At 40.8% G+C, this 22701-nt stretch overlaps 1 protein-coding gene across 5 annotated transcripts in view; it reads right to left on the bottom strand.

The window, feature by feature from the left end:
* The window catches only part of NFATC2 (nuclear factor of activated T cells 2), a 239644-nt gene that overhangs the window by 197523 nt on the left and 19420 nt on the right, over positions 1 to 22701 (bottom strand). Inside the window, exon 1 of one of the 5 annotated variants that reach the window (XM_070744611.1) lies at positions 18180 to 18765. The exons of 1 other annotated variant lie outside the window; for it this stretch is intronic. In XM_070744611.1, the coding sequence (XP_070600712.1) occupies positions 18180 to 18312 (133 nt within the window). In that variant the 5' untranslated portion in view covers positions 18313 to 18765. Of the gene's footprint in view, positions 1 to 18179; positions 18766 to 22701 lie in introns of those variants that run through there. 3 more of the 5 variants (XM_070744608.1, XM_070744609.1, XM_070744613.1) reach the window with 3 other exon arrangements.

Here is a 22701-nt window from a genome sequence, read left to right as displayed (position 1 = left end):
AGAATTTAGGAGTCGTTTGGCGGGCCCCAGGGGAAGAGCCTTCTCTGTGGCGGCCCCGGCCCTCTGGAATCAACTCCCCCCGGAGATTAGAGTGGCCCCCACCCTCCCTGTCTTTCGCAAGTTACTCAAGACCCAGCTATATCGCAAGGCATGGGGGAACTAAGACATCTCCCCCAGGCTTTTTATATTTCATGTTTGGTGTGTATGTGCTGTATGGCTTTTAATTATTGAGGTTTTTAAATATTTTTATTATTAGATTTGTCCCATTGCTATACTGTTTTTATTACTGTTGTGAGCCACCCCGAGTCTTCTGAGAGGGGCGGCATACAAATCTAATAAATAATAATAGTAATAATAATAATAATAATAATAATAATAATAATAATAATAATAATAATCTAACCAGTCCCTGATAATATAATGCATCCATGCATTTTTTTTTAAAAAAAGATCTTCTATATTTCCATTTACATTCTTCATATGCAGGCCAGTGAATCTCACTGCTAGATCTGCAGGTCAGCGCTTCAAATCTCATCACCGGCTCAAGGTTGACTCAGCCTTCCATCCTTTTGAGGTGGGTAAAATGAGGACTCGGATTGTGGGGGCAATATGCTGGCTCTGATAAAAAGTGCTATTGCTAACATGTTATACGCTGCCCTGAGTCTAAGGAGAAGAGTGACATAAAAACATTGAATAAATAAATAAAATAAATAAATATGACAGCAGGAAGAGAATATAATGTGGTGTCAGAAAACCGAGGAAATGTCGCTATGACATTCTTACGACCTTAATAAGTACTACAGTACTTTCAAATTAGAGCCAAGATATTGATAACCTAAATCTCTAAGCATCTTTCATCACTGGCCGGACAGCTGGAACTCCTAAGAGAGCTATATGTTTTCCGTCCTTAAAGGTAAAAGTTCCCCATGCACATGCGTGCTAGCCTTTTCTTGCTTTAGGGGACAGCGTCCATCTCCGTTTCTAAGCTGAAGAGACAACACTGTCCAAAGACGTCTCCGTGGCTTCTGGCATGACTAAACACTGAAGGCGCAGGGAACACTCTTACCTTCCCACCAAAGTATTTTTCTACTTGTATTTTGTATGTGCTTTCGGATTGCTTGATTGGCAGAAGCTGGGACAAGTAACGGGAGTGCGGTGCTTGGGATTCGAACCGCCGAACTGCCGACCTTCTGATTGACAAGCTCAGCATCTTAGCCACTGAGCCACTGCGTCCTCCATGGTTCCATAGACAGGACCAAATTAAGAGACACTGGCTGGTGCACCATTGTGCCTACTGTCCCTGTCCTACTGTCCGTCCTACTGTCTTCTTTTATCATTGCTTTCTACTTATGTTATGCTTATACAAACTACAATCCTATACTTGTTCGACAAATAAATAAATAGATGGATGGATGGATGGATGGATGGATGGATGGATGGATGGGTGGGTGGGTGGGTGGGTGGGTGGGTGGGTGGGTGGGTGGGTGGGTGGATAGTTAGATAGATAGATGTATGTATGTATGGATGGATGGATGGATAGATAGATAGATAGATAGATAGATAGATAGATAGATAGATAGATAGGGATGGATGGATGGATGGATGGATGGATGGATGGATAGATAGATAGATAGAGATAGATAGATAGATAGATAGATAGATAGATAGATAGATAGATAGATAGATAGATAGATAGATAGATAGATAGATAGATAATAAAACTTCATACATCCCACTGAGCCATAAGGTTGCTTTTTAAACTTTAGATCGCCATAGGATGCAGGCACTGTGGCCTATTTAATGAACAGTAGTTAAACTGAAGTGTAATTTAATATGATAGCTGTATTAAAATATATAGAAACAGTCTTTGTCATTCCAATTCTCCCCCTTTTTCCCTTTATCCCTTTACACCTTCTATCATCCCTTCTCTCACTCTCTCCCTTTCTATTGTCTACTCTATCTTTCTTCTCTTCGTTCTTTCCCTTCTTTCTCCCCTTTTTTTCTTTTCTTCTTTCCCCTTTTCCCTTTCTTCAATAATATCAATATGATTATGATGTTACCTGATATGAACGCTAACTGCTATGTATTATTGATTCCCCTTTGTCTTTGTCTTATTCTTAATAAAACTCAATAAGATTGCTATTACTATTAGTCTTCTCACCGTTCCTATCACCCATCTGCTCCCGTTTATGACTGAATGACTGTAATTTGTTGCTTGTATCCTTACAATATTGTTTCCTGATTGCTTATTTGAACCCTATGACCATCATTAAGTGTGGTACCTCATGATTCTTGAGAAATATATATATATATCTTTTATGTACACTGAGATCATATGCACCAATGACAAATTCCTAGTGTGTCCAATCACACTTGACCAATAAAGAATTCTATTCTATTCTAAAAGGTTCTTCAACTCTGACAGCAGAAGTGGGTAATGGAAGGATTTATATTCCTGTGTGACTGTAACTTGTTGCTTGTATCCTTACGATTTATATTAATATTGATTGTTTCCTGGTCACTTATTTGAACCCTACCTGAACACACTTATAAGCGCATCACAAGCTTCCTAACAGACAGGAAGCAGCAGGTGAAGCTAGGGAAAATTGTTTCTTCATTGCTTATTTGACCCCTATGACAATCATTAAGTGTGGTACCTCATGATTCTTGACAAATTTATCTATTCTTTTATGTACACTGAGAGAATATGCACAAAGACAAATTCCTTGTGTGTCCAATCACATTTGGCAAATAAAGAATTCTACTCTACTCTACTCTATTCTAATTATAGACAGTAAAGGAGGGATGCAGATTTGCAGAGCAGCACTACCAAAACCAGTTGAAAAATAAAATGTAATAGCATTTTCAGAGGTAGACTGCTAAGATGGAACGGTGACATGTGCTCACTCCCATGGCTCTGAGTGCTAGCGGAGTCCAGCGCAGTTCTGCTACTTCACCTGGGCAGGTAGCAGAATCGCGCGTGGAACCAAAAACGGAGCTTGGGAGCCCATTTTCACTGGCAGAGGCACCGTGGGCTGGTTCTTTGTTGTTTCCAGGGCCGTCTTGTGGGCCAGATCTAAGCACCCCCTTGGCCATATCTGGCCCCAAAACCTTGGGTTTGACCCCACAGACTACAGTCTGTAGTCATGGAAACATCCGTGATGGTATATCGCCAGCCCAGTTATTGGATAGACGAAGCATGAGGCTAGTACAAAATCTGCAGTTCCTGCTTTCAATATTAAGTAATCCAATTTGGTCAAATATAAATGTTCCAACCCAGACTCCATGGCCACCGAAACTGGGAGCCTGTAATTAATAAACCCAGCTGCTAATCATGCCAGCTTAGACATAGCTTCATGAGGACTACCGTTGTTGTGCTGGAATGGCTCTGTTGAGAAGACAGAAAGGCCTGCCAACAACTTATTGAACACAGAGGGGTAAGGGGTGGTGGGGTTTTTTTTTGTTGTTTATTCCATCCTGACAAAAAATGTCAATGTCGGATTGTGCCAGTTAGCATGCAACAAATTAGTGTGCAGCTGGACGCATTTCAGCAATGGTCTTGTCTAATTCATCATGTAGGTACCGTATAGGACTAATTGAAAGCAGGCTCCATTGCAAACCTCGAAAGGAAAGCTCGTTTCCAACCCCTTCTATTCTCTAATAATCCAGACTTCAATTTATTCACTGAAGTATTTATTGGTCTTAATATTAGGCCTAAACTCGACATGATTTTATGACAGGGAATCCTCAACTTATGACAATAATTGAGTCCGACATTTCCGTGGTTAAATGAGACATCTGTTAAGTAAGTTTCGCCTCATTTTATGACTTTTCCTGCCACGGTAATGAAATGAATCACTGCAATTGTTAAGTTAAGTTAAGTGAATCTGATTTCCCCGTTGACTTTGCTTCTCAGAGGACCACAAAAGGAGGACCCTTGCAAAAGGAGGATCACATGACTCTGGGATACTGCAACCGTCATAAACATGAAACCAGTTGCCCAACATCTAAATTTTGATCATCTAACCATCGAGATGCTGCAACTGCTGTAAGTGTGAAAAACAATCAAAAGTCACTTTTTCCAGTGTCGTAACTTTAAACAGTCACTAAATGAATGCATTGTAAGTTGAGGATTACTTGCTCTCTAAAGCAAACTGCTAAACATTAAGAAGCAGTGTGTGTGTGTGTGTGTGTGTGTGTGTGAGTGAGTGTATGTGTGGGTAACATATTTCTGCTGATAAGGGAAAGGAAGGGAGACTACTATAGATCTATTTCAAGCTTATTTGCTCTCATCAGGCAGCCATACCCAGGCTCAAATCCCTGGGATTTGAACCTGAGCCTCTGCCTTGTAAGGCAGTGGCCTTAACCTCTAGGCTACAGGCTTGCCTCCTTATCAGCTTGTACCAGGGAATATACATATACATACATATACATATACATATATATATACACACACACACACACACACACACACACACAGATAGAATTGTCGGCTATCAATAAAATTAACTGCCTTGGAAATGGCCCTGGGTTGGGCCGAGAGGCAAATAAGGAGCTGTGATGTTCCTTCAATACACCAGGGTGATTTGACACAAAAATATGTAACCCTTCCCTGGTGCAGAGCTGAAGGGATTGGATACTGTAGCCTAGAGAATAATTCTCTGCTTTACAAGGCAAAGGTTGCAGGTTCAAGTCCCAGTGGGTATGGCTAGCTGATGAGGCCAAAATAAGGCCGAAATAGATCTATCCTAGTCTCCCTTAATTTTCAAATTCAGCAAAAAAACATGTGATGTGTGTGTGTGTGTAATCTTGGCAATGTTTCAACGACGTCCCACTCTTCATCTTCAGATGGGACCTGGAGAAGGCCAACTCTATGGGATCTAATCAGTCGCTGGGATATCTCCTTCCCTCTCATCCCAGATCTTTCCTAACAAAATCATGGAAGTCTTGGGAAGCATAGGAAGAGGATGGGAAGAGCCCTCCTCTAGCACACAGAGCTTGGGAATAGTTAAAAATGCCAGTTCCCTGAGCTTGAGAGTAACCTCAACTGAGCATGTCCACGTTTCATTCCATACTGAAGCATATGATCTATAACTCAGACTTCTTCCCTAGAGGAAGTCACTGGGAGAGGTCAACTAAGGTCTCATGCCGATGATACTCAGACCTACATAATGCCAAGAGGTTATGTTGGACTGAAGGGGTTAACAAACCATCTCAAATTAAAACTCTGCAAGAAATACTCTGGCTTTGTTCCAGATGCAGTGGATCTGGAACGGGAATAGAATGGGATTTCTGGGAATGAGAACTTGGAAATTCTCTTTCATTTACGACTCCTGCTAGTACAGTGATTAGGAATCGTGGCCCGAGTAGCCTTTGCTCAGCTAAGCTGGTAACCAATTGCAGACCTTCCTGGGGTGAGAAGACTTAACAATAATAACTGACAAGTTTAGAGTACTGCAAAGCTTTCTACGTGGGCCTGCCTTAAAGACTGCCCAGAAAATGCAGTTGGCACAACACAGTAGAGATCTGCTATTGTAATACAACACTAATTTTCCTGCTTTCTGGGTTTTCATTCCAATTCAAAGTCCTGATTTCAAAACTCTGTATGGTTTGGTTATTTAAGGAACTACTGAAATTAACAAGGGAGATCAGAGCAGCAAAAAGGATCTACTCTGAAAAGCTAAAGAATCAATTCTCAACAAATGAACCAGCAAACATGTGGAAAACTCTCAAAAACATCACCAGTTACAGCAAACCACCTTCCCAAGCTGAAGGAGATCAGCAATTGGCAGATTACCTGAATGTGTTCTACTGCAGGTTTGAAAAGAAACCACAACCACCTATCTGCACAACCTCCATCCCAGACACACCACCAACAGCCAAATCTTCTACAACTGAACCCATCCCATTGGGTTTACAACCCCTAGTGATCACAGAAAAGGAAGTGAAAGATCTATTTCACAGATAAAAGCCTGGAAAAGTACCAGGCCCAGACAAGATAATTCCTTACTTAAAAGTCTGTGCTGACCAATTGGCCCCCATCTTCACCCAAATCTTCAACAAATCGCTAGAGTTGTGCTATGTTCCTTCCTGCTTCAAACGCTCGACTATTTATTTGTTTGTTTGTTTGTTTGTTTGTTTATTTATTTATTTATTTATTTATTTATTTATTAATTAATTAATTAGTTGGACCTGTATGCCGCCCCTCTCCGAAGACTCTCATCCCAGTGCCGAAGAAGCCCTCCATCAAGGAACTGAATGACTACAGACCAGTTGCTCTAACATCTGTAGTTATGAAAACCTTTGAAAGGCTAGTGATGTTCCACTTGAAAACCATCACAGATCCACTGTTAGACCCCTTGCAATTTGCATACCGAGCAAATAGATCGACAGATGATGCTGTTAATATGGCTCTACACTACATCCTTCAACATCTTGAATCTCCAATGACCTATGCTAGGGTCCTCTTTGTAGACTTCTGTTCAGTATTCAACACCATAACCAGACATTCTCTTAACCAAACTAAATCAACTAGCAGTACCTGAACACACTTATAAGTGGATCACAAGCTTCATAACAGACAGGAAGCAGCAGGTGAAGGTAGGAAAAATTGTTTCTTCGTTGCTTATTTGACCCCTATGACAATCATTAAGTGTTGTACCACATGATTCTTGACAAATGTATCTTTTTCTTTTATGCACGCTGAGAGCATATGCACCAAGACAAATTCCTTGGGTGTCCAATCACACTTGGCCAATAAAATTCTATTCTATTCTATTCTATTCTATTCTATTCTATTCTACTGTTAGTCCTTGATTTACAACCAGAATTGAGACTGGAATATAGCATTGGACCAGAGTACCTCCGGAATCCCAGCGGCCTATAAGGTCCTACATAGTTGGCCTTCTCCAGGTCCCGTCGACTAAACAATGTCGTCTGGTGGGCCCCAGGGGAAGAGCTTTCTCTGTGGCGGCCCCAGCCCTCTGGAATCAACTCCCCCCCCTGGAGATTAGAACTGCTCCCACCCTCCTTGTCTTCCGTAAACTACTTAAGACCCACCTATACCGCCAGACATGGGGGATTTGAGACACCTTTCCCCCAAGCTTATTATAATTTATGTTTGGTATGTATGTGCTGTTTTGTTTTTAATTATGATAGGTTTTTTAGGTTTTTTTAATATTAGATTTGTGCCAGTATAATATTGTTTTTATCGTTGTTGTGAGCCGCCCCGAGTCTTTGGAGAGGGGTGGCATACAAATCTAATAAATTATTATTATTATTATTATTATTATTATTATTATTATTATTATTATTATTATTATTAACTTAATTCTTGCTAAGCATGATGGTTGTTAAGTGGGTTGTGCCAGATTTTATCTTTTTTTGTTGTGTTGGTGGTCATTAAGCAAGTCACTGCAGCTGTTGAGTAAATCACAGGGCCATTAAGCAAATTTGGTTCCCCCCCCCCCACTGAGTTTGCTTCTGGTAGCCAGATGGGAAGGTTACAAATCAGCAGTTCAGCCCATTTCTGTGAACCAATAGCACTGGCCATGGAAAGCTCTGCCCACCTACCCAAGACGCCTCTGCGCATACGCATGAACCGGTATGAACAGGTTTTAGAATCCACTACTGTTACAAATGGTGATCACCAGGGATGGGTTCTAACTTACCTCATGGCCAGTTCACTTCCTCCCAGGCCAAGTGGCTGTGCCTCGTGGGTGGGTGGGTGCTTTGCACATATGTGCAATGGCAAAAAAAAAAAAAATCCGAAACAAATTCCCCCAAAAGCTAAAAAGAAAATGGTAATGCATGTGCAGTGTTGGAAACTCAGCTTCTGAGCATGCGCAGAAAATAAAAGAAACAGAAAAAATCCCCCCCCTCAAAAAAATTGGGAAAATATTCAAAAAAAGATGGTGGACTACACAAACTGGCACCAACCCAACTGGTTCTGTGATGTCATTGTGACAGTGGTTTGCTACCAGTTTGGGCAAACTGGTCCGAACCTAGAGGAACCCACTTCTGGTGATCACATCTAGTCCTAGGATGTTGCAACCGTCGTAAATACATACTGGTTGCCAAGGGTCCAAAATTGTACCACGTAGCCGTGGGGATGCTTCAACAGTCATAAGTGCAAGGGATGGATCTTTTTCAGCACCATTACAACTTTGAATGGTGGCTGAACAAATTTTTGCAAGTCGAGGACCATCGGCATTTATTTATTTATTCGTTCGTTCATTCATTCATTCATTCATTCATTTATTTGATTTGTATGCTGCCCCTCTCCGTAGACTCGGGGCGGCTCACAACACAATAAAACAGTTCATGACAAATCTAATAATTTACAGTTTAAAATATTTTAAAAACCCCATTATTAAGCAGACATACATACAAACATACCATACATAAATTGTATAGGCCCGGGGGAGATATCTCAGTTCCCCCTGCCTGATGACAAAGGTGGGTTTTGAGGAGTTTACGAAAGGCAAGGAGGGTAGGGGCAGTTCTAATCTCTGGGGGGAGCTGGTTCCAGAGACTCGGGGCCACCACAGAGAAGGCTCTTCCCCTGGGGCCCGCCAAACGACATTGTTTAGTTCAGTGTTTTTCAACCAGTGTGCCGTGGCACACTAGTGTGCCGCGAGACATGTCAGGTGTGCCGCAAAGAAGGAAGCTCAGGTTCCGGTCTCGCAACTTTTTGCTGAGAGAGAGAGAGAAAGAAAGAGAGAAAGAAAGAGAGAGTAAGAAAGAAAGAGAGAGAGAAAGAGAGAGAAAAAGAGAGTGAGGAGAGAGAGAAAGCAAGAGAGACAGAGAAAAAAGAGAGAAAGAGAGAGAAAGCAAAAGTGAGAGAGAAAGAAAGCAAGAGAGAGAGAGAAACAAAGCAAGAGAGAAAGAAAGCAAGAGAGAGAGAAAAGGAGAGGAAGGGAGAGAGAGAGAGAGAAATGAGCAAAAAGGGGAGAAAAAAGAGAAATGAGAAAATGATTGAGACAGAGAATGAGAGGAAAGAGAGAAACAAAAGAGAGACAGAAGTGACTCTTGATTTAAAGCATATGATAAAAAGCACCCAAAGAATAAGAGAGAAAACCCTCTCAGCCCTCACCTGTTTTTGGAAATGGTTGATGAGTGTGTACACACACACGGGTGGGGAGGAGACAGGGATGGAAAAAGAGAGGAGAGTGTCTTAGGGTGTCATTTTGTGTCATTTTGGTTGGTGGTGTGCCCCAGGATTTTGTAAATGTAAAAAATGTGCCGCGGCTCAAAAAAGGTTGAAAATCATTGGTTTAGTTGACGGGACCCGGAGAAGGTCAACTCTGTGGGACCTAATCGGTCGCTGGGATTCGTGCAGCAGAAGGCGGTCTCGGAGATATTCTGGTCCGATGCCATGAAGGGCTTTATAGGTCATAACCAACACTTTGAATTGTGACCGAAAATTGATCAGCAACCAATGCAGACTGAGGAGTGTTGGTGTAACATGGGCATACCTGGGGAAGCCCATGATTGCCCTCGCAGCTGCATTCTGCACGATCTGAAGTTTCCGAACACTTTTCAAAGGTAGCCCCATGTAGAGAGCATTACAGTAGTCGAACCTCTGCTCATATCGTGTAAGCATCAAGGAACAGATGTTGAAAATCCTGACTATGCTAGAGATAAATTTTGGAACCATAGATAGTTCTTTGGTGTGTCCATATTGTTGTTTAATTACCTGCCCTCAGGGTCATCCTAACACCAACTCTTTTGGCTTTCTCCAAAGCTGTCAAGCCTCTTTTGTTTAGATGGACTTTTTAATTATAACATGTAAAGTTTGGGTTTTTCTTTTGTAGATTGCAATTGGGCAACCGTTTTGCTTTTATGGTTTATTGATGTTTGAGTAATGTCAAGTTTTGGGGGCAACCAAGCCTTTTTTATGACGATGTTATGATCTTGACTTGTAAGCCACGCTGAGTCTTAAAAGCTGACCAATCTAAAAATAAATATAACAAACATATATTTCCTGGTGGGCTTTGGAAAGTATTATATTACCTCAATGAAAATCCAGAGGATTTTTTGAACTCACTTCAAGCTCGACTTTTATTGCACCATCTGCAACGTAACATTTTTGGTAATAACTGATAACACAAAATTTTAGCATAGCCAGATCAGCAAGGAGCCCAATCTATGTTTAATTGGTTCAGGCTTAAATATTTGTTTATATAAACTAGTTCTAGGCTCGACACAAATTTACTACTTCCTCTTGATTTTGGAGTTTCTTTGGGTCACATTTTTGAAAATGTTTACAAGAAAGAAGAGAAAGTTTGGGGTCTTGACCTATGGCTAAAATTGCATTTCTGGTGAACATCCAAAACTAATTTCAGCTCCAATGAAGCTAACATAATTGAGAAAACAGTCATCTTCCACAATTTCCAGGCACACTTCGACATGTGGACTAAAGGTTTTTGTTTTTGTTTAAATCCATCTCTTTGTAAACATGCTTTAATCTTGGAACATTAAAGATCACTGATGTACAAAGGATTACTTACAGACTCATAATGGTGTCTTCTGAAAGCAAGGAATGTCCTCCAGATTATATGTTTTGTTGTGATCTCTCTTACACTAATGATTTCCATCTCAAAAATACCAAAGATTAATAATGATGGCATTCAGGCACACAGAATAAGGAAAACAGTCTCGGGAAGTGCTTTCCAAGTCTGTTCAGTGGCATCTTTTACTCTCCCTTCACACAGGATGAAAAGTTATAATGATAATTTAATCCTTCCTCCAAGCCTGAAGCCAAAGTGAATTCCTCTCCCACTTTATCCTCATATCAACCCCAAAATCTCAATTTGGATAAAGAAAAGTGATTGCCCCAAGCACTCCACAACCTTGGAGATTAAGCAGAAGTTTGAACTATTTTTTTTTTAATCAGAGCCCAAAATGTTTGCATGATACCACATAGTACTACTACATCTTTGCTGATGTGAACAGACCAATTTGGGACAATATTTAAGAATAAATCAACATCAAATACTAAGAGGAAGTTAGACAACTTTATGGAGGGCTCAACTTTTTTGGCCGGAGATTTTAATATGCAATTAACAAATGGGACTGCAAATAGTAGGGTGTTACAACAGACTTAATATGGTGGATCTTCATTATTATTATTATTATTATTATTATTATTATTATTATTATTTGGATTTGTATGCCGCCCCTCTCCGAAAACTCATGCAGATATTTTAAACAGAACTACATATTATTCAGCAAGATATCATACATTTAGCTGCATAGATTACATATTAATGAATGGGGGGGGCAATATACAAGTTAAAAAAGTAGATATTAAAAGTATTTGGATATCAGATCATGCCCCACTATTGGCAGAATTGGAAATAAGTCAGGAACGTAATCAAAGTATTTGGAGATATAATGAGGTGGTAACTGCTAGGGAACAAGATAAAGAGAAATTGCAAACAGAGTTATCTGAATATTTTAGAATTAATGATGTGGGTGGTATTAAACAATCAATTGTGTGGGATGCATGTAAGGCTTTCATGAGGGGACAATGTATATGTATGGAAGCAGATATTAGGAAGAGGTGGGGTAGAGAGAGGGAAAGGAAGATAAGGGAAATAGATTTGATACAACAGCAGTCAAGATTAACTAAAAGTAGAGATTGGAATAGTTTATTTAAATTGAAAAAGAAACAATTGATGGTGTATGATGAGATCAAATGGAACAAGATGAGAATGATGATGTGACAAAAAATACAGAGCTAGGGGTAAGATCAATGCAGCAAATGGCGACATATCTGAAGAAGAGGAAAGAAAAATCATGTATTTTAGCATTGAGGGACACTAGTGGAGTGGTTAGATATGGTAAGGAGCAGTTAGAGGAGATAATGAGGAAATATTATGAAGATTTGTATAAAGAGGAGCAAGTGAAGATAGGAGTCCTCAAGGTTGGGAAAATAGTAGGTGAAGAAGATAAACAAATTTTGAACGCAGATGACACAAGATGAAATTGCTAGAGTAATTAAAAGGTTAAAACAAGCCAAAGCACCGGGCCCGGATGGGTTTACAGGGGAATTTTATAAAACTTATGTGAATGTATTGTTGCCGCATTTGGGGAAACTGTTCAATAATATATTGTTAAATCGTGATATCCCGCAGACATGGAAGAATAAATCAACATCAGCACTGCAGGTTTTTTAAACCAAGGGTGAAATCCAGCAGGTTCTGGAGAACCGGTAGCAGAATTTTTGAGTAATTCTTGAAAATTTTGAGTGGTTTGGAGAACTGGGAAATGCCTGTCTGGCCCAAAGTGGGATGGGAATGGAGATTTCGCAGTATCCTTTCCCTGACATGCCCACAAAGCTATGCCCACAGAACCGGTAGTAAAAAAAAATTGGATTTCACTACTGTTCAACAGTTCTAATCTCACCTCTGGCTCAAGGTTGACTCAGCCTCCATCCTTCCAAGGTGGGTAAAATGAGAACCCAGATTGTTGGGAGAAATATGCTGATTCTGTAAATCCCTTAGAGAGGGTTGTAAAAATACTATGAAGTGGTATAAAAGTCTAAATGCTATTGCTAAGTCGAAAGAGGAGGAAGAGGTAAAAAAAACAACCAGACTTGCAAGATTCAGGTGTTATAGCCAATCTCAATAAAAATAGTTTTAGCCTTCCTGTGGATTTGATTTCCTGGTCTGAATCTTCCTAGTGGGGCTGACAAGCTACGGGTAACTCTCTTTTACTATTTTATGACTGTCACAATGTTAGTATCATAATTCAAATCTGAGAAACCTTCGTTAACTGAAAACTTCTATGGCTTAGCATGATTCTGTGGATCACATCATTGAGTTCTCTTTATATCATATGAGGAATTTGATACCTCCATAAAGATAGGCAAAAGAGATTTCCGTCATAATTCATAATGCATGCATTTTAAGTTTCATAAGCTTATTTCTATTAAAGGTATTTAAGCTTGCAGCCCTACTTTTGGTTTAAAACAATCATGAAAATTCAAAAAGTCATCACTGACTTTTTTTCCCCCCTCTGTACAACTAGGAATCAGAATTCCCAAAGTTTCATGATAAACCAATAGGCTGGGTTTATTGCTTAACTGAATCTCTACGCATTAAAGCTGTAAAAATATTGATTGCGTGTTGATTTCTCGCTATGCTGGCTGGAGAATTCTGAGAACTGAAGTCCACAAGTCTTAAAAGTTGCCAAGTTTGAAGACCTCTGCTCTAGACCCACCACCGGAAATCTAAATTAGTAACTACTGTTGAATTATTTCACGGGAAAAGATATTCTCAGTTACGGTTTTGGCACTGTAAGCTTATGTTTCTTTACACATTCTAAGTTATGTTCACAGTTGTCATTTGTTCAAAAGGTGTGACCTGAGAGCAACTGTAGTAGGTCTACCCTGAAGTACAATAAATCACTCTTGGTTATGTTCCCTCTTGTTCACATTCAGGGGGGAAAAAACAGTAAACTTTTGTTCATTCTGTAATAATATATTCATTTGCAAGAATGTCTGACTGCTGAAAGCCTGTACAGATTCTCAGTTATCCAGAGCCATTGTTGTCCCAAAAGTGCTTTTTCAGGAGGCAACTGGACTTTCTTGTTTTTCTTTTTCTTTTGAGGTTTGACAATGTTTTACTGCCTTCATTACATTAGTGTATCTAGACGGATCAGAATACCTATGGGACCACCCTCTACTGCACGAATCCCAGCAACCAATTAGGTCCCACAGAGTTGGCCTTCTCCAGGTCCCGTTGACTAAACAATGTCATCTGGCCAGGGGAAGAGCCTTCTCGGTGGCAGCCCCGGCCCTCTGGAATCAACTCCCCTTGGAGATTAGTATGACCCCCACCCTCCTTGCCTTTCGTAAGTTATTGAAGACCCACCTATGTCACCAGGCGTGGGGTAACTGAGACACCCCCAGGCTCATATAGTTTATGTATGGTTTGATTGTATTGCATGGTTTTAATGATGGGTTTTAGATGTATTTTAAATATTGGATTTGTCACATTGTTATAATTGTTGTGAGCCGCTCCGAGTCTTTGGAGACGGGTGGCATACAAATCTAATAAATTATTATAAATTATCATTATAAACTTTCTCTGAATATATCCCATCTAAACCAGAGGTGGGTTCCTCCCAGCTCGCACCACTTACGTAGAACCAGTAGTAAACCAGTGGTGATGTCATAGAGACAGTTTTGTTAGTGTCAGTCTGTGGACGCTAATGTCTTTGGGGGGAGATTTTTTTTTGGATTTTTAATTTTATTTTTTGGCAGCTTTTGCTTTTGCGCAAGGGTAGAAGCTGAATTTTCAAAACTGCACATACATCATTTTATTTTCTTCTCTCTCTCCCCCCCCCCATTTTTTGCTTGCGTAGAAGCTGAGTTTTTGCCACTGTGCATGCGAGGGTGCCCATGTGGTGAGACCATGTGGTGTGCAATGTGCGCACAGCCATGTGGCCCGAGGAAGCAAACCAGCAACAAGGTAAGTTAGAACTAGTGTTGGGCAAACTTCACAAAGTTTGGGTTCGGCGAACTCACCCCAACTTTGCTGTAAAGTTTGGGTGAGTTTGCCAAACCTGAACCCAAACTTTACCTGAGCCCGAACCCGAACAGCAGCAGTGCTTTTTAAAACTTTTTTTAAAAGTTCGGGTAAAGTTCGGGTTTGGCGTGAAGTTTGGGTAAAGTTTGGGTTCAGCGTTCGGCCGAGCACCATGAAACGCCATCATCTGGGAGGAGAGTGCGGAATCCCATCATGGGATTTCCCACCTCCTTTTGCTCGCAAAAGGAGGTGGTAAATCCCACAAGGGGATTCCGGGGGCGGGGCTTTGACGTCACAGTGACTCCTTCCTCCCTGTTTCAGCCGGCCAGGAAGTAATCTTGTAGCGCCGCAAGCAAAAGGAGGTGGGAAATCTCACGATGGGATTCCCCATTCTCCTCCTGGGCAGGGGCATTTTGCAGTGTTCGGCCAAACGCTGAACCCGAACCTGAACTTTACCCGAACTTTTTAAAAAGTTCGGGTTCGGCATGCCGAACACTGCAAAGTTTGGCACGAACCCGAACTTTGCGAGTTCAGTTCGCCCAACACTAGTTAGAACCCATCCTTGATTTAAATGAAAACTTTTATGTAATGCCATATGTCTGTCACCAGCAGTAAAATTATTTCCCCCCCCCCAAAAAAAAAGTCTGACAGACCCAACCTGGCATCTTGGAGCTATTTGTCATGATTGCTGAGAATTTTGATCGTTGCAGTTGTTTTGCAATCAGATTAAAGAAAACTGGGGTGGGACGAAGAGATTACATTCAGTTAATGATTATATTCCATCCCAACCAGACAAAGCAAGACCGGTTAGGTCCCACAGAGTTGGCCTTCTCCAGGTCCCGTCGACTAAACAATGTCATTTGGCGGGACCCAGGAGAAGAGCCTTCTCTGTGGCGGCCCCGACCCTCTGGAACCAGCTCCCCCCAGATATCAGAGTTGCCCCCACCCTCCTTGCCTTTCGCAAGCTCCTTAAAACCCACCTCTGTTGTCAGGCATGGGGGAATTGAAAATCTTTTCCCCCTTCCCCCTAGGCTTATAGAATTTATACCTGGTATGTTTGTTGGTATGATTGGTCTCTTAAATTGGGTTTTTTTAGATTACTTTTTAATATTAGATTTGTTACATTGTTTTTTATTTTTGTTAGCCGCCCCGAGTCTTCGGAGAGGGGCGGCATACAAATCTAAATAAACTAAACTAAACTAAACTAAATAAGAAAATGCAAACTATTTAAAGCTATGCGATCACACCAATGTCACCAATATTAGAGGTCAGCATTAAAAAATGGTATACACCATATCGACTGAGGTCATAGAGAAAGCTTTAATTTGCACTTATCAATGGGTGAGAAGCATGCAGAAGAGAATGCTTTGCAGGTTTCCACATGCCTGCTTTTGATTATATCTGAATTGCAAACAGTTGTTCTTTTTTCAAACAGTAACATGGGCTTGCAATTCAAAACTCCTGGGATCCGAGTCAATTGCTCTCTCTTTCTAGGTCAAAGCAGCCCTTCTGCTGACTGAAAAGAGCGAGGAATACACTGCACACCTTTACATTTGCAGTTATACCTTTGCCCACTCTTTCTTTATTCCTCTTCCATCTCTGATTTGCGGGGGGAGGGGAGCCTCTTTGTAGCTTCACTGTTGCATATAACAAGCAGGCAGGACTAAATCCTGAGTCACAGGCTCATCCAAGATATTTAAATATTAGCAACAGTAGCAAACAGTTCTTAATTTCTTTTTTTTAAAAAAATCTTAATAGCAGAGCTTAAGAAGTGACACCCCCCCCCCCTCCAAAAATCAAAGATTATTGAGTCTGAGTGATGGTTTTGGGTTACTTTTTAAAACTGAGACACCCAAGTCTTGCTTCATTTCTTGGTAGATGTGGTTAGTGTTGGACGGCAGTAGAGACTTCAAAACAATTTGCTATAGAATTTGTTATGTTAACATGGTACAGAAAACCCTGCCAAAAGAAAACTGACCACACTCAGAAGATGACTGAGAAACCATACTGTCCATTTGGGTGACTAATTAAGAGGCAAACTCACATTGGGAAGTTGGTGTGCTGTTGTTTTCCACACCATCTGCAATTTCCGACACATATTAAAATGTGCACACCAAGCATTTTTTACATATCATGTTTGCGAAATGTACTATGAAACAAGGAAACATCCCAGTATCCTTTTAGATATTTCCAACATGTCACAAAGAGGTGTGATACGCGAACAAATAGGCACAATATTTTATCAGGACATCAAAAAGGCAGGTATATTTTATCACACCCAAAGACACACACTTTGGAAAAACGAGACCAATGCAATCATGGCCCCGAGGCTAGTAGAAATAGTGTGACATTCTAAGGCACCTTACAAATACTACATGAAATTACAATTGTTGTACTCTGGCTTTTAGTCAAGGCTTTCAAACACTTGTTTGTCTTCTGTTACTCAACCTAACTTAGCAAGCGTGACCAAAGCCATTGTCCAATATTAATTTCAGAGTTGTTTCTGGCCCTACCCTCTGGATCTGTGCTTTGCATTAGAACAAACAAACAATTACAAGTGCAACAAAGTTTTGATTTTGTCACATAAAACAAAAAGCCATGGAAAAAAAGCTCTTATCTACATGACCCAGAAACGACAAAGAGGAGTCTTTGGTGTGCTGAGATATGATACTATTGGCACTATATTTTTTTAAATTTTCTTGACAGTTCCCTTTCTGCTATTGCTTGTTAGATTTGCCCATCCTATTAAAAAAATCAGCAATCAGTGCTTCTAATCATCCATCCCACCAGAGATAAACAGAAAGATACAGGTAGACTTTCAACCCAATCTGATGGAAGAAAAGTAAACTTTCCTAACTGCAGATGATCCTAATTAACCTCAGCAAACATTGTAAAGTTTCCCTACTGCCCTCTTTAGGGTTAATTGGAGAAAACCACTTTTTCCTGTACAGGCTAGGCCAGTCCAAGATAGAATTTCCAACCCAAGTGCTAAAGAAACACGACCTGATCCCAGCCATCTATTGACACCTGCTGCACCATTAAACTGTTCCTTGGGCCCATGCATCCTTCAGGGGGAAAAAAACCCCCATCCATTCCAAACACACCCCTAAGTTTTCTTTGAAAGGCATATGTACAATGATAAAATATGTGTTAAGATAAAGAAAGGTATAGGTAGTTTAGTTTTGCTTTACAGTTGTTTTAATAATGTTAATTTGTTTATTATTTTTACTTTTTAAAATATTTTGAAGTATGTAATAAATAAAATCTAGACTTTACAATTTGGGGGAGGGGGGCAATTTAACCTGCATAGTAAATCGTTATCATAAGTATATATAAAATTAATTTGTTAATGGAAAAAAGCATGTACTAATTTATATATTTGAGACAAATTATAGTCTGGTGTATAATTAATATGATATAAATGTAGTGACTTTAATGCTAATATAATGCTAATATCTGTATATACTACTATTCATTTAATTTTTGATTTTCTTCTGTACTTACTATTGTGTGTTCTTTTTTAAAAGTGGAAAATTAATAAAAAATATTTAAAAAGAAAAGAAGAAAAGCATCTATCAAGCACGGGTGTCAGTAGTCACAAATGCGCACGGCTAATAAGAGGAGTAATCCAAAGTCACAAACCTGCTACCGGCTGCGAATAGTCATAATCAAATAAAATGGAGAAGTCCAGCTCTTCTTGAGGACTGATATTTGGATTCGGATCATCGTCCCCCGGCTGGGAGTTGGGATCCGAATCGTTTGGACTGGAAGCCATCACCTAACGCCTAAGGGTGATCTCTTGACAATTCTGTTTGGTGGTGATATGGGTGGGGGAAGAGAGACAGTAAAACACAGGAGAGGCAACTCTGATCTCCCCTCCGCCAAGAATCGATGCTAATCCCCCGCTCGTCTGAACCATGCAAACTCGCAAAACAAAAATGAACTGCACGCTTCCTTTAAACTTCTGGGGGAGGGATTAGGTGATGGGGAATCCCCTAGGTCCTAGGAAGTCCTTCGCCCCGAATTCTGGAATCTCCCTGCTCCGCCACTTTGCGTGGCGAAGAAGAGGCGTTTGGCACGCGTAAAGAAGCGTCTCCAACGCAAGTGGGAGCGCTTCGCCCCTTCTACAGCGCTCGCCCCGCACTTCCCCGGGCCCTTTGCACGTCTGAAGCTTCGCTCCCGGAGCGTGAAGCCCGTTCGAGGCGCGGCGCAGCGACTTCCTGTTCGCGGGGAGCCACCTGGGGCGCGAGAGAGAGGCGGCGCTGCTTCGGGGAGGGGAGGGAGGGGTGGAGCGGCCGGCTCTGTCGCGGCGTCAATATCCTCTCCCCAGCGGACTTAATAGCTGACCGGTCAAAGCGGGAAGCTGCGGGGAGGTGGAGTAACCAGACGGAGAGGTGTAAAGGTGGCCAAATGCGGGCGGACTTTTTGCGGGCACAGGCGCGCGGGAACGCGGGTGATGCTCGCCCCGGGGTTGGGTTTATGGTTATGTAGAGATTCTGCGACATTCAATGTCACTGTTGTCCCAAAGGTGCTTGCTTTTTTTTTTTTAAGAGGCTACTGGACTCCCCCCCCCCCTTTGGAGAAGTTTCGCTTCTCATCCAAGAAAAGCTTCTTCAACTCTTGACAGGAGAAGTGAGGAATGGAAGGATTTATATTCCTTGCAGACAGCTGGTCACCTGCATCCTTTGAGGTGGATCGCTCCTTGAAGCCCTTGGAGGTTGATCTGTGTCCTCGAAGTCACCTGAATAGTATTCCTGCTCAGATTAAATTAGGATGCAGGTTACCAACTATCTGGAAGAGGAGAGGAGAGGATAATTCTTTATTGGCCAAGTGCGATTGGACACACAAGGAATTTGTCTTTGGTGCATATGCTTGCAGTGTACATAAAAGAAAAGATACATTTGTCATGAGGTACAACACAATGACTGTCATAAGGTACAAATAAGCAATCAGGAAACAATCAATATTAATATAAATAGTAAGGATATAAGCAGTAAGTTACAATCATACAGGAATATAAATCCTTCCATTCCTAACTATCCTGAAGAAGCTTCTTTAATGAGAAGCGAAATGTCTTCAAAAGAAAAAACGAGAAAGTGCAATTGCCTCCTGAAAAAGCACCTTTGGGATAACCCTAAGGTTGTTTGCGGGCACCTGACAGGCTGAATCAATGCCTAACCTCATGTTTTGTTTTGTTTTCCCCTGGAGAGATAAAGGCGGGGATCTCACACGCTTCTTTTAGCTTCGTTGCAGAAATTCACCACGTGGGAAAAAGCAGAGGGAGGAAAGTAAACTTTGGCCAGATGTGCTTTCTTTCTTATTGTCAAAAGAAGCATGGGAGTTGGACTGGGAAAACCGATGCTTAAATCATACAGGCACATATAAATGCAATTAAATACACGCATGCTCCCTTGAATGGGGCAAGGGAAGGCGGAAGAAACAGAAGGTCTTAGGGAATGGATTTTGCGAGGGATGTGACGCTTTCAGAGATTTTCAAACTTGGCAACTTTAACACTTGTGGTCTTCAACTCCCAGAATTTTCCAGTCTTCTTTGCGGCAATAGTTAAATGAATTTAACTCTCTTTATCGACTTTAAAAATAAAAAGTGTTCCCGCTTTCTCAAAGCAATCGGTCACATGGTTCAATCACAGAGCGGAATGGCTGCCAGATAATATCATTCCATCTTCCTCTGACCAGGTGTGAGAATGTCCTTGGTTCCCAAGAGAAAATATATTTGTTTTGGCTACTGAATTCCAACCATCTCAAATCCCCACTCCCTATCCCCCAGCTCCAGTGTGGCAACAATGAAGCTGTCAAAAATGGCTTCGGTCAGGTCAGCTTCAGGGTTGACACTATTAGTATAACTCTGGAAGTAAAAAGGCATTCAAAACCTAAGCCATTTATTATAACAACAACAACAACAGTGTTGGAAGGGACATTGGAGGTCTTCTAGACCAACCCCCTGCTTAGGCAGGAAACCCTACACTACTTCACACAAATGGTTGTCCAACATCTTCTTAAAAACTTCCAGTATTGGAGCATTCACAGCTTCTGGAGACAAGCTGTTCCACTGATTAACTGTTCTGACTGTCAGGAAATTTCTCCTTAGTTCTAAGTTGCTTCTCTCCTTGTTTAGTTTCCACCCATTGCTTCTTGTTCTACCCTCAGGTGCTTTGGAGAATAGTTTGACTCCCCCTGAGATATTGGAACACTGCTATCATGTCTCCCCTGGTCCTTCTTTTCATTAAACTAGACATACCCAGTTCCTGTAATCGTTCTCCATATGTTTTAGTCTCCAGACCCCTAATCATCTTTGTTGTCTTCTCTGCACTTTTTCTAGAGTCTCAACATCCTTTTTGCCTTGTGGCGACCAAAACTGAATGCAGTAATCCAAGTGTGGCCTTGCCAAGGCTTTATAAAGTGGTATTAACATTTTACGTGATCTTGATTCTATCCCTCTTATATTGATAGAAGTGTGTCTTTTCTCGCTTCTCGGAGCAATCTTTGGTCCCAAAGCCTCAGTAAAACCAGTAACCCAGCCCTATAATTTGAATCACATTTGCAGATGACTCTTCAAACATCAGGATCATTAAAATGACATGGAACAAAGTACAGCAAGCCAAGCCAACATTTATGATGCTTTCCAGTACTTACGTAAAACGCCAGTGATACACTTCTGGGCTTATTGTTTTACACACACACATGCACTTTAACAGCTCAGACTATGATGTCTACCCTCTAGATTAGCTAGTTGCATATCCTCTGCACTGCCAAAACAAGCATTACAGAAGGGGTCTGGATGTCATTCAGCCGAGCAGTGCTACAGCAGCAAACCAGACAGGCTTTTAACCACCCATCTTTAGCTGTCTTTTCTTCTGTTTACTTTTCTTTCCCAGCCTCTATTTTTTTTAATGTCTTAATCGAATAAGAGGGACCTTGGAAGTCTTCTAGTCCAACTCCTTGCTAAAGTAGGGGAGCCTATATCATTTCAGCCCCCAGTGATAGAGCATCCACAATTTCTGTAGGTAAGCTGTTCCACTGGTTAATTGTCCTCGCTATTAGGAAGTTTCTCCAAAATGCCAAATCAATATTTTGCATTGTCATCAATCCTATCTGTCTGTCTGTCTGTCTGTCTGTCTGTCTATCTATCTATCTGTCTATCTATCTGTTGATCATCTGTCTGTCTATCTATCTATCTATCTATCTATCTATCTATCTATCTCTATCTCTATCTCTATCTATCTACCTACCTACCTACCTAGCCATCTATCTATCTATCTATCTATCTATCTATCTTTCTATCTATCTATCTATCTATCTATCTATCTATCTATCTATCTATCTATCTATCTAATAAATTTATAGGCTGCCCTTCTATTGGATTCCAAGTGGCTTACAACAATAAAATGATAAACTAAATATAAAAAATGATAAAATATAAATTAAATGATAAATATAAAAAATGATAAAATAAAATGATAAACGATTGACCTCTCCAGGTTCCTTAGAGGTCAATAAGGGGCATACATAAGTGCACCAGTGTGCCTTCCGTCCCCTGTCCAATTGCCTCTCCTTATCTCATTTATCTTTTCTTCCTTTCAAATATGTTCACCTATACTTTTATATCTTTTCTTCTATTCTTTTCTTTATTTATATTATTATATATCTATTCTCTTCAATGTGTATTATGTATTGGACTAAATAAATATCTAAATAAATAAATAAATAGATTACAAAATTAAGGTAGCCCAATATACAGAATAAAAACAAGTAGAAAAATTAAAACTCAGTATAAACAGCATACAAGCATCTCTCATTCACACTACTTGCTGGAGCAGAGAACTATCACTCAAAAGCCCCAGTGTGTTTTCAGAGCCTTTCAGAAGGTGAGGAGAGAGGGGGCCGTACGAATCTCTGGGGGAGTTGGTTCCAGAGGACCAGGGCCACAACAGAAAAGGCTGTATCCCTAGGCCCCGCCAGCCAACATTGCTTGGCCCACGGGACCTGGAGAAGGCTAACTCTGTGGGATCTAATTGGTCACTGGGACATGCGAGGCAGAAGATGGAATTTGGACTGCAGTGAATTAATACAATTAACCCACTGAAAATTAATAGACTATGCCAGCTATATGAAATAAAAATACATAAAATCATCACAATACATA

The sequence above is a fragment of the Erythrolamprus reginae genome, chromosome 3 (assembly GCF_031021105.1).
Source record: "Erythrolamprus reginae isolate rEryReg1 chromosome 3, rEryReg1.hap1, whole genome shotgun sequence".
Classification (NCBI taxonomy): domain Eukaryota; kingdom Metazoa; phylum Chordata; class Lepidosauria; order Squamata; family Dipsadidae; genus Erythrolamprus; species Erythrolamprus reginae.
This window is presented reverse-complemented; position numbering and strand designations above follow the sequence as displayed.